The 13,129-nt window shown below is 36.7% G+C and overlaps 1 protein-coding gene across 2 annotated transcripts in view; it reads right to left on the bottom strand.

Annotated features, from left to right (window-relative positions):
* Window positions 1-13,129, bottom strand: part of HS2ST1 (heparan sulfate 2-O-sulfotransferase 1) — an 82,455-nt gene that overhangs the window by 6,250 nt on the left and 63,076 nt on the right. The window contains exons 3-6 of one of the 2 annotated variants that reach the window (XM_069022907.1): window positions 10,152-10,237; window positions 6,491-6,629; window positions 2,216-2,313; window positions 1,024-1,181 (exon numbers count right to left, since the gene is read on the bottom strand). In XM_069022907.1, the coding sequence (XP_068879008.1) occupies window positions 1,024-1,181; window positions 2,216-2,313; window positions 6,491-6,629; window positions 10,152-10,237 (481 nt within the window). Of the gene's footprint in view, window positions 1-1,023; window positions 1,182-2,211; window positions 2,314-6,490; window positions 6,630-10,151; window positions 10,238-13,129 lie in introns of those variants that run through there. The other variant, XM_069022908.1, reaches the window with a different exon arrangement.

Below are 13,129 nucleotides of genomic sequence, written 5' to 3' on the forward strand. Positions count from 1 at the left end.
ACTAAGCCATGTCCCCAAGCACCACACCTACACACCTTTTAAATACCTCCGCCAGTTCTACACATCTTTTAAATACCTCCAGGGAAGGTTATATTCAACTCAGACTACCAAAAATGCCCTTGCTCTGGTGTAGCTCTCTGTAGCTCTCCATGAAAGAGAAAAATCCCCTTGTTTTCAAGTTATTTCAATTGTCTATTTCTAATCAAAATACAATCTCTACTAATGGCATTTAAACCATTATACTCCCATCTAATTAGAATACTGTAGTCTTATCATAAATGATACATAAGCCACATCTCTGTTGCACAGAGTTTCTGAGGATGACCAAAATGATGACCTGATTTTCCCCAAGGAGTGCTGCCTATTGCTTTGTAATTAACTTGTTAATACTACATATCTAGGCTCTGTACATCAGATTCTTTTCTCTCTATTTGCAGATAGAGGCCCTGCTAACATAGATCTTTTCTTCATCATAAATTGCATGGCCATCTCCTAGAAACTGAGCTACTAGTTGTTACATCTTACTAGGAGCCCAGGAAGATAAACATCTACTTGGGTCTCTGCATCCCTCAGGCTTTATTGCTCAGCCAACCAGGGTGCATCGAGCACAGTTAATTCCAGCAGGGCTTCTGAGGAAATGGAAATCTGCCACATCAGCCACTTTACAAAACTGAGCCACTGCAAAACCTTAAAAAAATGTTCTGCTATAAACACGTCACAATGTTACATGCAGTATACCTACCCACCTACCTTTTCCCCAACCTTAAATATTTACAATTCGTGTAAGGCAGAAGGATACTTGGAGTAGCCCCTCTCACCCTGCCCCCACTGCCCCCCTCAAAAAAAGAGAAGTATTGAGAATCTTTGAAAAGGAGTTTGTCTCTTCTGTAGGAGCATCACTCAGCTGGGAGGCAAACCTGGCAAAGACTCAAAACTATTCATCTAGATCTAAAGAATTCACATGAAAATGGCAATAAGAGGATGAAAAATCCATGGAATCCATGAAATCAACTATTTAAATACCTGTGCGGTACAGTTCTGTGGCACCCCTGAAGAACCGGGGCAAAGCTGCCTCCAATAACATGATAAAGTCTTCAAGCTCTTCAGTAACTCCCACTAGGAAGTATTCATTAATCAGATTGTATTTGGCTTGTTCCAAGGCCCATCTGCTTCCCACATTCCTAAAATGACAGAGAACAATTACAGCAAGTCCTGATGTCAGCCAACAATCCTTGGTCCTAGATGGAGATTACTTCACAACAGGACATTTGTATAGGAAAGGCAGAACTCATTTTAAGTTATAACCATTCCTAACTTCATTTTCCTTTCCAGTTTCTCTCATCTTTTGTCTTACCTAAAAATACAACTCCTCTATTTATAAAAGAATCTCAACAAAAATACCCGATGTGTGTATATGCTTAATGCTTCTATTCATGCAATTTTTCCAGGATTTACATTGTCTCAATATTAATACCCTGTCTCCACTTTCACATTAGATACCAGAAATTTGAACACACCTTCCCTTTTGCACCTCCTTTCTTTCTCTGCTTCTCCACATGGCCAGAGAGTAGATAGGTTTGACCAACAGGCACTGAAAGAGGATCTCGCAAGTGGCCATTTACTTTGCATGTGTTTGAATGAACAACACCTTTGAGAAATAATTGCCCTTGATATCACATAGACTCTTTCAAATAATCTAGGGGGCTTTTTTTTGTTTTTTTTTTTTTTTGCTAAAGAGTTTTTTTAAGTCTGTGCCATTATTATAAAACATGTTGCATTGACAGATGGACACTATTTGCTTTTCTTTCAGTTTCTGCTAAGTAGCGTTGACTACTAGATATCTGGTAAAGGTTTTAAAAGATAAATTTATCCCAATCTCAGTTATTGTGTACTCCCAGGGAACTTTAGGAGCTGTAGTCTGACTTAAGAGAAAAGTGTCAAAGACTCTAAATCTGCAAAAATGATTTTTAAAATTGAAAACATGTTTTCCCTCATAGCACTGCTGATACAATATTGTAATGTATTGCTAGTTTAAAGAACTGCAAAACTGTTTCAGTAAATCCATCTTCTACAGAAAACACATTATTTGAGTATCCATTGCTTCAGTCTGTCCAGTCCCTCACACTTTTATCAACTGGGCTACATATTAAAATTTGTTAAAGTTTAGATTTCAGCACTGATGTACTTGACTAACAAGCTACATTTATCTCCCTACCAGCATTCCGAGCTGTGGCCACAGAAGAATGGAATTTGAAGCCAAAGTTTCTCTGGAGCACAGTCGGAACCTCCAGCTGCCACACATTCATCAAAGGTCTGGAACAAAGACAAAATTGAGCTGAGCTTTAAAATCTCATACATGTATCAAACATCCCAAACTGGTTAGTTGCTAAATGCAGTGGGGACAGAAAAACACATACATGATGTTAAAGAAAAAGAAACATTTTTTCAAGCCTTGCTTTCACAGTGTTTTTAGGATGACCTATTGTCCCAATTAAATAGTACTTAGACAGTCTTTCATGGTTACAACTAATGAACAATTGATCTTACCTGGTACATTGATACACCTTTGATATAACCTTAGCAAAGGCTATTTGTCAAAACTAGAAAAAATAGTCCCTAAGTGTTGGTATAATTGTTTTCCCCTACAAAACAAGTCACTAAAGATACAGCATCAAATGCCATCAGGAATTGTGTGATCCTTCAACAGCTGGATCTTTATAACATAGAACATTGTGCATTTTGTGTTTTAGATTAAACAAGGATCTATTATATTTTAATTATGACAAACAACTGCCATTTCAGAGGCTAATTTTTTTTTTGGCAATCAGAAGAACTGAATGGAAGTTGTTCACTGCATAACACAATATTCCATACAATATTGCTCTCTATGTGGATACACAGCTGTAGTAACAGAGTTTCAACTGCAGTAACACAGTTACAAAAGGAACTCCATTAGCACTGGAAGGAATTTGTAAATGCTTTACTGTGTCACCATAAAGTAAGTATTTATGATATTTCTAATCAAGATATAAGGCCTGTATCTAGGATAGATTAAAAAAAAATAGATCACATAGACAAGTTTTTAGACTGTTTCTTCTGTATAATTACAAGTTTCTGTTCAAAGCAACTATGTAAAAACACATTTGTGTAATTATTTGGGGTTAAGAACAAGGACAACATCATTTGCTTCTATTTCGTGGTGACAAAACACAATATATAATTATATATAATATGAAATATAAAATAATAAAATAATCTGAAATATTTATAAAATAAGTATTATATATAAAATAAATCTGAAAAAATTATTGATACTATGCCAAAGCAGGGAGTAAACTGTGGTGCCTTGGTTCACATTGAACTCTGAGTTTAGAATAGCTTGTACCTGTGTCTTGGGGTGACTTTATGATGTGTATCCCCTATGATGTGTAACCCTCTATGCCCAGACATGATTCCTGTGCCTTTCTTTGTCTTTAAAACTGGGTGCGAGAGAAAAAAAAAAAGCCAGACGAACTTTTCAATGCAGTTTGTGTTCCAAGGACACAGAGATAGCTGCTTCTGTGGTGGCAAGAGCGGAGGCAAGCACTTCCCTGCTTTTCCCAGCTCTTGGCTCTTCTTCTCAGAAGAGAGAGACGGAGAGTTAAACTCCTTTGTTTCCCTGGGACTTTGGCTTCTTTTTCTTCTCTTCTGGAACTGTTCAGAACACCAGAACCTCACTGGGAGATCTTACACTGGCCCAGAGGGGTTGGGGCCCCCACGCCGAACTCCAGCTCCAGGGCGAGAGAGAGGGAGAGACCACACCCACAGAAAGGACTCTAAAATCTTCCCAGGTTTCTCTCCACAGCGAGACGTTTTATTATTTAGCATTATTATTCTTTTCCTGTGTGTTTGTTAAAGAAATAGGTTTTTTCCTTCACTTTCCTCCAAGGAAATTTTTTCCCCGAACCTGGTGGGGGAGGGGTGGCTGAAACCTGCCTTCTATCAGAGGATGTTCATTTTGGACGTTCCTCTGAATTTGTCTCAAACCAGGACAACATGCCACATGTCACAGATAAAAATGCAGCTTAACCAGGAAAACAAGACATTGGTATGCTTTCCCTAGCATAGTTCTCTAGGGAATTTCTGCGCCAATCTCTTGTTAAATGCACCGCCTAAATTATGAACATTTATACTAAAAATGAACTGGCATCTGTGCAAAGAAAGATTTCTTTGCTTATACCTGCAGGTTATGTTACAGTTAATAAGCAAAAGGAAGCAAGCCATTTTCTAAGTAAGTTGAAATAGGACAGACTTCGTTCCACACTTCCTCTTACATACTTACCTCGACTGCTCCATCCAGAGATTTTATTGTAAGAAACCCTTGCCTCTACAGACTCAGCATTTGGGGCCAAATTTGACTGGAAGCACAGGGACACAGAAAAAAACCTAATTAAGAATTCTTCCATATAACTGCTGTAGTATGGACTGGGAGGGGACTGGAGTGTAAAGTACATTGAGATTCCCTTCCACTAATAAAGGAACAATTGACTTCTACTAGAAGTGATTTCTGACCTTCCCTACTTTTCATTTGAAAAGCTTTAAGTGAATCTACTGGAACACATACTAGTGTTACATTTATAGAATAAATACATACATACATAGAATAAAGACCCTGCAATTGGCTCAATCAATTTTTGAGCATACTGAATTTTATAACTAATGTATACAAAACTTACATCATCTACACACATACAGCTCCCCAGGGACACTTTGGAAAAACCTGATTTAAATGAAAGAAGCCAGAAGTTTGATACAGTAAATCAATTTCACTTCCAATAAACTTGAGATACTTACAGGACATGTTAAATCTGTATAACAACAACTAAGTCTCAGACCTAAATAAACTGGTATCATAGTGACAAAAGGAAAAAAGCATCTTCAACAGAAAAACATAAAATTAATAATGCAATGCATTGTAAGCATTTTAAACAGGAATGCATTTAACCTTTTTTCCAGCAAATCAAAGCTTACAATGCAGTCTACCAAGCAGCAACACTAAGGATTTTTGGCATAACATTTCCCAGAAACTACCTAACAAGGTTGTTTGGATTATAATTCAAAAATAACACAAATACTGTTAAATTCCACTCTTTTTAGTAAGCTTTATGTCCTAGAAACAGCTCAGACTTGGCAGCATGCTCAGCTTTTCAAGTGACTGATCTCCAGCAGGAAAGAGGAAGACAGTAGGCTACAAAAGATGAGATCCTATCTCTCTTTTTAAAAATGCCTTTATGATATCATATCACCTTTTCATCTGTTTAGCCAGTTCTATAAAGACAATTTTTAAGCTTAATTTCAATTTATTCTTGAAGCTTTCCTCTTCCAAGGCTGCTATGCTGCAGGATACCTGGACAAACTGAAATGCAGTAGCTGAAGATGGCGCTAAACCCTAAATAACAGGGAGCAGTTAGTTCCCAACTGGAAAGAAAAGAGGAACGGTTCGCTCCCAGTATTTATAAAGCACTATTTGGATGGGGGCAGCATACAAAATGATCACTCATGTTTATTAGTTATGGTGTTTATAGACTAAGCTGTCTTTAGTGTGATTTTTGCTTATTTTTTCAGTGTCTCTTGGTACTCACACAGCATGACAATCGTCAACATTACAGAAAAACAGCATCAGCTTAAGAAAATATCATCACTGAAACTGTATAAAGTGTTTGTCTCTGTAAAGTACAAAAACTCATTACATTTTTCAGGATTCCACACTGTTCTAGCTGCAGTTTTATAAACTATACTCATATACTTAATACACTACTTTTCTTCCCGATTTAAGAAAAATCCAAAGCAACATGCCCAAAAAATGTCATACTGCAAACCGTGACAGGGATGTATAGATTCTTTCTGGAACAAATGTATTATGGAGCCTGAATGATATTGCCATTCTGAAACTGTATTCGTAGTCAATGTTTGAATGTGCTAACCTGAACTTATACCTACAACCACCTAAGACACAGGAGGAAGTACAGAAATTTATGTATCATACTCCACAGCAAAAAGATATTTCAATGTTTCAATTTTTAAAAAATGAAATAAATTGGGTTGCTAATTATATGAAAATAAACAACAAAGCCAAAGCATCAGCAGTTCTACTGCTTTTGATGAAAAATGCATCTCAGTCTTCAACAAGAAGAGATGTAGCCTTCTTACATAGGAGGAATAGCTTAATTTGATAACTACAAGTCTGGATGCCTAAAAACAATTTTTTGAAAGATTTTATTTCATTTTTTTTTAACAAATTGCAACATATAGTGAATTTACAAGGGTGTAAAGAACCTACTTAATGTCATGCTCTGCTCCAGTATGGACAGGAAATGGAGAATATAACTCACAAAGCCACCATTATTACCAAGGTTGATAAAACAACTATTCAGCTTTTATCAGGACATTTTAAAAATTGTTTTCACATTGATTTTAGTAAGTACAGCATATACAATTGGGTGTACTTTACCTTTTTATCCCCCTGTTTTCGCCTCCGTAGCCCTGGTCTGTAGTCATCTCCAAAGCGCAGAAAGTAATAATAAGAAACTAGGCGTTCTATAGGATCTCTTATGACATTTATGTAAATTGGTTTCTTTTTAACACCAAATCTAAAGTAAAAGAGGAAAAACACATCTTTCAAAGGACAAATCAAAGCTTCTCATCTAATATGTAGAAGCCTGTCTTCATTGTTACAACTATACATATAAAATCTATACACAGAATACATGATACTGAGAGGAAGTTTAATCATCCTCATATCCAGCATATTACACGGATGTGAAAGTAAGCTCAATTTCAGTTTGCCTAGGATTATGATTTTAAGGGTTTATTATTAAAGAAACAAACAAACCAGACATATTGTCATACAAATTGATACTAAAAATGTTTACACAATCATCCTTACTCTAGAAATGCCTTAACTAGTTTAGCAGCCACATACATGTTTATAATAAGTACAAGGAAGTTTGATATTGAGTTCCTGCCCTTGTGAACTGAGCTTTGTAATGCTATGAGTGGTTTTCCTGGCAGGTCTCCAGCTGTCAGAGACATTAACTGTAACAGCAGGAAGACAGAGCTCAGAGCCCATCCATTGCCTGGTTGAATGCAGATGGCTATGCTTATTAAATAGAAGTCTAAGATAGTATCTGTAATCATATTAACTTCTCTATCTAAAGATACAAAATTTTTCCTTAGACATTTATCCTAAGCAAATTTGGATGTACTGCAGTACAAACAGAAGCCTGATGAAATGAGGCAGTAAGCTCACGCGACACATGAGGAAGATTTAAACCACCAAACTGTTTTGTGCAAATGCTACCTTTTGGTGATCTACATTCAAGTCAGCTTTTACAATACATTTCTCAGTTTTATTTTCTCTTCCATTTGAGACATCCTTTGGCAAATAATTATGGTATCCAAATATTAAAGAGTTTATATCACAATGGAAATTGCAAGTGTGTCAAGTGCCCTGACATAAAGCTAAAAGCTGGAAAAAAAAGTTCTCTTCTGTTCCTATGCAAACTGGGAAAGCGTTCTGCATCTACAGAGGGCCATTCATGCCTCCTAGTTTGGCTAAAACACAGCACTCATAGTTTTAAGATGCAGTGCCATTATTGTTAAAGGGATAAATTTTACTACCAGATACTGTACATATGAGGAATCTTAAGCTGAAAAGCTTAAGAACAGAAATGTAGCAAAAGCAGCAGAAAGGAGGAAGTTAGAAAAAAAACAATTAACAGGCATTACTTTTTCCAGAGACCAGCATTACAGACAGAGAAATTGTTAAGAGGATACAGAAAGAGCAATTGATTCTCCAATGCTGCCAGCAGAGTACCAATGAGTCAGTCTGGAGCACTCAAAGGTGGCATTGCTGACATCTGTCTGCATGCCAGCTCTGACTTTCCAAAGCCTGCAGATAGAGTGTGTGAATGTTTCAGCCATTCTGATGCAAAGTCCAGGCTTTGAACTGCATCCTCATTAAGGTACACTAAAGTGCATGAGACATGCACATGTCCCCTTCCACAGACTACTGCAGATGCTGAGAAAGCTGTAACAAACCATTTTGATACAGCAGCAGACTCAACCAATGACCAGCACATATCTGTGAGTTAATGAACATGTCCAAGTCCTTAGAAATGCTTATGCTGGATTGTACAATTGCATGGATTTGTACACGAGCTTTCACAACTAGCCTCAGTTACAGTAACATAGGTTGTTACTGTAACTTTATTAATAATAACAGTGAATTGGCAATTGCATTGTCAAAGAACTTTTTTTCCCAACTATTTACCAGAGGAAATAGGGAATAAGAATGGATAAGAAATTTTTAAAAGACAAAAAGAAAAGGGAAAAAATTTAAACTTTTATTACTGTAATTTCTACATTGATGGATTACGATAAGCTGTCCTCAGTATTGTGAGTCATCAATGGAATCCAGTACTTTTAAGTTTCAGCATATTTTAAGAGGCACTTCTGATATTTGACAGTGGACCTAAGTCTGATGTCCATGTATATGGAAGCATTGACTCTTCTGAAATATTTTACACTTCTTAACTACAAAAATGTTCATTACAAGAACATACCTCACAGCCTTAAAGGTGTGGGCCTTGTCAAGCACAACCAGCGTATTCAAGATATTATTTTAATAATGAAAACCCAAAGTATGAGAAAGCAAGCTGTTGTAGGGAAAAAAAAAATCACTCAGGTGAAAGGATAACAAACAACAAAGACAAGGATAACACAGTCCCGGAGGGAAGATGCAGATGAAAGAAATCTGTGAAATTGCTTAGATGCTTTCTAGATGTAAAATAATTATTTCAGCTTTAGGAGTTCCAGTACCTGAAAATGTTCACAGCTTTATGAATTAATGTATAAAATAACATTCAGCAGCTTTGCTGCACCAGAAAGCTGTTACTCAGTTCAAGTGTTTATTAATGTTGAAATATTTTAATTTTAAAAAAGCAGAAAGGAAACTAATGAATTTTGATATATTTTACTTGATTGACTGATTTGCAAGTAACTCTTTTTGCCTGTTACTTTTTGCAAACTTGGTGCCATTGTAGCTTTTAGCATCTTCTGTAATAATATACTGTATTGGGAATCTGTGAAGGTCTCACTTCCCCATTTCATTCATTGGAATAAAAAGTTCAAATTAAAAATCAGTGTACATGACAGAATGAGTAATTAAAAGGAATGACTAAACAAAAGGAGTTATTACATACAAAAAAGAATTTAAATAAATACTTTAATGCACAGAAATGTAACAACACTGAGGAGTGACCGTCAGCAAGAGGTAAAAGTAGTGGTTACTATTGTTTGGGCAGTCAAACGTAATGAGATCTGAAAATTCCACTTTCAATTTTAAATCATTTTCCACATGCTTCAAGTGCAAGATGAAGCACTGCCTAGTAAGCATCTTAAGCAAAACTGACTTGTCAGTTCAAGGGGAGGTTTTATAAGACTGAGCTACTGAGGATCACTGCTTTAGATCCAGAAGCAAAAATAAGACAAGAAAACATATGAAAGTGAGAATAAAGATATGATCCTGAACCTTTGAAGTCAGTGAGAGGTTTTTACCATATTTTAATTTCATTTTAGAAGTAGCAGCATTTAACTCCACAAGAATTATTTCAATGCTTTTTCTAGCAAGCCAAACTACTACAGACCAGAAAACTACTTCAAAATACAACTTTTTATATTTTGATGAAGTGTAAAGAGATACTAAGGTAGAGAAGAATTACATAACTTAAGAGGCAGGTGGTGTTACTCTTTACATGAAACATTTTTGAGAAGAGGTATATTAAACTTTCCTGAATGGGAAGCCAATCCTAAAACAGAACTGCCGGTGTTTCAGAGGAAAGCCATGATTTTCAGTAAAACAAGCTTGGAATTTAGACAAGGAATATTAATCCCAGTATATAAATGATTTTTTAAAAATGAAAGTCGGCTACATTTTATCATGCAAGAAAACGAGAAATCGGTGAAACATCAACCCCAGGTAGTGGCCATATGGGAACGCCAGTGTGAGGGTTTTTACCAAACTGCAGTTCCCAGGCTCCGAGCACTAGAGGGCACTGGCAGCCCAGCTGGAGCCCGCTCCGCGCTCCGCAGGTACCGCCACGGGAACGTACTTGGCGAAGTCCAGGTACGATATATGGCCATGGTAAAATCCTGGCTTCATTTCCTTCCAGGAAGTCACATTCTTCACAAATCGGACCTGTGAAAGTGGGCAACAGACAGTGTTTCTGTACTGCTCATTACATTTCCCAATACATGGTGTTCCCTGGCTTTTAAGTAAAATCTTAAAATGCATTAGATAAAAAAGTCTATTTTGAATATTACCAAAAAATTTGTGCCAGCTAAAATAGACTTTTCTGCAGCATACAGATGACTGATTTTAGATCATCAGAATTTAATGATGAGAAACAAAACAAAAGCAGAATATAGCAATCAGAAGGACAGTTCAAGGAAAGCTACCACAAAAACATCAGCAAGACAAACATTCACATTTTTGTCGGTGCATTTTATTTGTAATTTGAAAGGAATGTGGAATTCTTTCAGTAGAAATGCAAGTACATATTTGATAGAATTGTCTGATCCGTATTCAGTCCCTCAAATAAAAGTGTACCAGATTTACAGCATGTTCTTAGACCTATTTAACTGGGACATAAGAAATGAATCTGATGGTTCATTCGCTCCTCCATCCCAAAATGCAATGCACAGGTAATCCAGAAATGTTATAAATGCATGCAATGTAAATCCTATCTATAGTTTACTATTTTGAATAGTCATCTTAAGTGTAACATTTCAGGGAAATCTGCATGCTAAAGCATGAAGTAGCCCTTGAACAAGGGCTCATAAAGCAGTTATTGGCAAACTTCACAAAAATAGGAATAGCTTTACATTTCAAAGAACAAAATAAGACACAAGCCCCAAACCAGGGAGTGTGATCAAATTAAGTGGGACATGCAAATCCTGATAGAGCTTGGCTTTATTAGATGAACAGAATATTTTAACATCAAAGCATGTAACTGAAAGTTATTTCAAAACTAGTGAATTGGATAATAAAGAGAGGATGATAAATTTGTACTGCCTGAGCTGTCTGACGAAGATATGCCATTTCTGAGGCAGTGAATTAAAAGATAGTGTTCTCTGCACATCTGCAATATCTTTTCTGTTATACAGAGAAACAGATAACCACAAAGATCCTGAGGTGAGACAAGAGAGCCAAAAAAGGAAAGTTTGAGAGCTCAAGACGACACACTAACATTCTGTAAGGTCAAGCAGATTGAGAGTATCCTGAAGCATAATATTTACTATTTATTATAACCTACCAGTTGAGGATTTTAAGAGGTGAGACTGGCCTGCTCCTGTTTCTTCAAATGTGCAAAACTCATGGTCTAGGATTTAAGAGGTTGGTAACCTACACTTATTTCTTTAAACACTGTCTCTTAGACTCTCAGATAACAGCAGTGTATATTACTTTTTAATAACAGGCAACATTAATTTGTTCCATGCACAAGTTTCATAGTCTGTGGCATTACAAAATTTAAACCATATATTGCACATGAAAATTACAGCAAATCTAGCTGCACGATGTTACACAATGGTTTCCTGAACTGCACTGGCTTTCTGTCTGATTTTGTCCATAGCACAAACTGGTAATATGGGACTTTGAATCCGGTTGAACTACCTTTACTGCTACTGAAATAAACCACACTTCCATTGACTGTATCTTTCCAAGATTAATGACAAGATATTTTCAGTGGAGAGCCTCAGCTATAAATTTTTCTTTACCTGGGAAAGAAGTTTTCTAAATACAAAATATAAATCACCTCTCCTTCCTTCACCCACAAACCCCAAAATGTCACGGTTGGTTGATACAACTCCACAAGTAAACCAGTTATGCTATTTATGCTGTGCAGTGCAGTCCACATATTAAAGGCATGTTTATGTTTCCATGAACAAACTTTTTGAAATCTTACATCATCTAGATTTCAGTTTTGGATAGACTAGGACTCGATATAAGGTAATGTTAAGTACAAAATCCTAAGGTTTTTGTCTTAGATCCCTATGCCAGCATCTGGCATCAAACCGTAGATGTTCCAGAAACAGTTACAAAAATCCTTTATTGCCTTTGACTTACAATGTTATTGTCTGCTACGGAAATAATTTTTATGAACATAGGATGAATAGTCTAGCCTCTAACACCAGCCAAGCTAAGAGAAGGCTAGGAAGGTTTTGTAAGATAGCTGTGACATTTACATCTGTCTTAAGACGGACCTGCAACATGCTGAGCCCCTGAGAACCATAGTTTTTAATGCCCATAACTAGCCTGCAGGCAAGAGATTATTTTTTTTTCTCCCACACTTTGCAGTATTCCAAAAGCCAGAATTGTTCCAGGTCACAGACAACCTAATGAGTCTGGATTCAGACATTTTAGGTCAGAGATGAATATTGCTCGCTGTTTCATACTGTTAAATATGATCAATTTTACCTTTCTCTTCAGGGCTTAGTGGATAGTGGAGCTTTCAAAAGACAGAGAAAGCTTCTCCATCTGAGCCCAACTGAATAAAATTTGAGGTGACTTTAAAAGTTCATATAGATGTGAATAGAATTCCTGTGAAGTTGTTTCATGGTGCTTTTATATAATCAGCTACAAAGTTGCTTCACAGCCTTTAGTAAGTGGGAAATCAGCTGAGGTTCACTGAATTAAAAAGCCAGATCAAACATACTCTAGGGGAATAAGATGTCCTGAAAGGTAAGTTAAACACATTCAGTTTCTAGGACGGTAAGAATTTAAAACAAGTCCCAGTGAACCTAAAAAAAGGAAAAACCCAACCAGCATACCTGGTCTGAGAAAAAGGCATGTGTGCAAAAAGTGATATTGTAAGTTCTTATCTCTGTCCATTAACTGCAACCATCAGTCCCTCTTCTCTACAGTCTGACCACACACTCACTCACACACCATCAGACACACTCAGACACACACAATCACACTCACAATCACACACACACGCATGCACATGCACGTGCACAAACGCACACACACAGGAGCACGCTTGTGCAAGCGTGTGTATGTGCATGTGTGTGTGTGTGATGGTGTGTC

The sequence above is a fragment of the Aphelocoma coerulescens genome, chromosome 8, assembly GCF_041296385.1.
Source record: "Aphelocoma coerulescens isolate FSJ_1873_10779 chromosome 8, UR_Acoe_1.0, whole genome shotgun sequence".
Classification (NCBI taxonomy): Eukaryota; Metazoa; Chordata; class Aves; order Passeriformes; family Corvidae; genus Aphelocoma; species Aphelocoma coerulescens.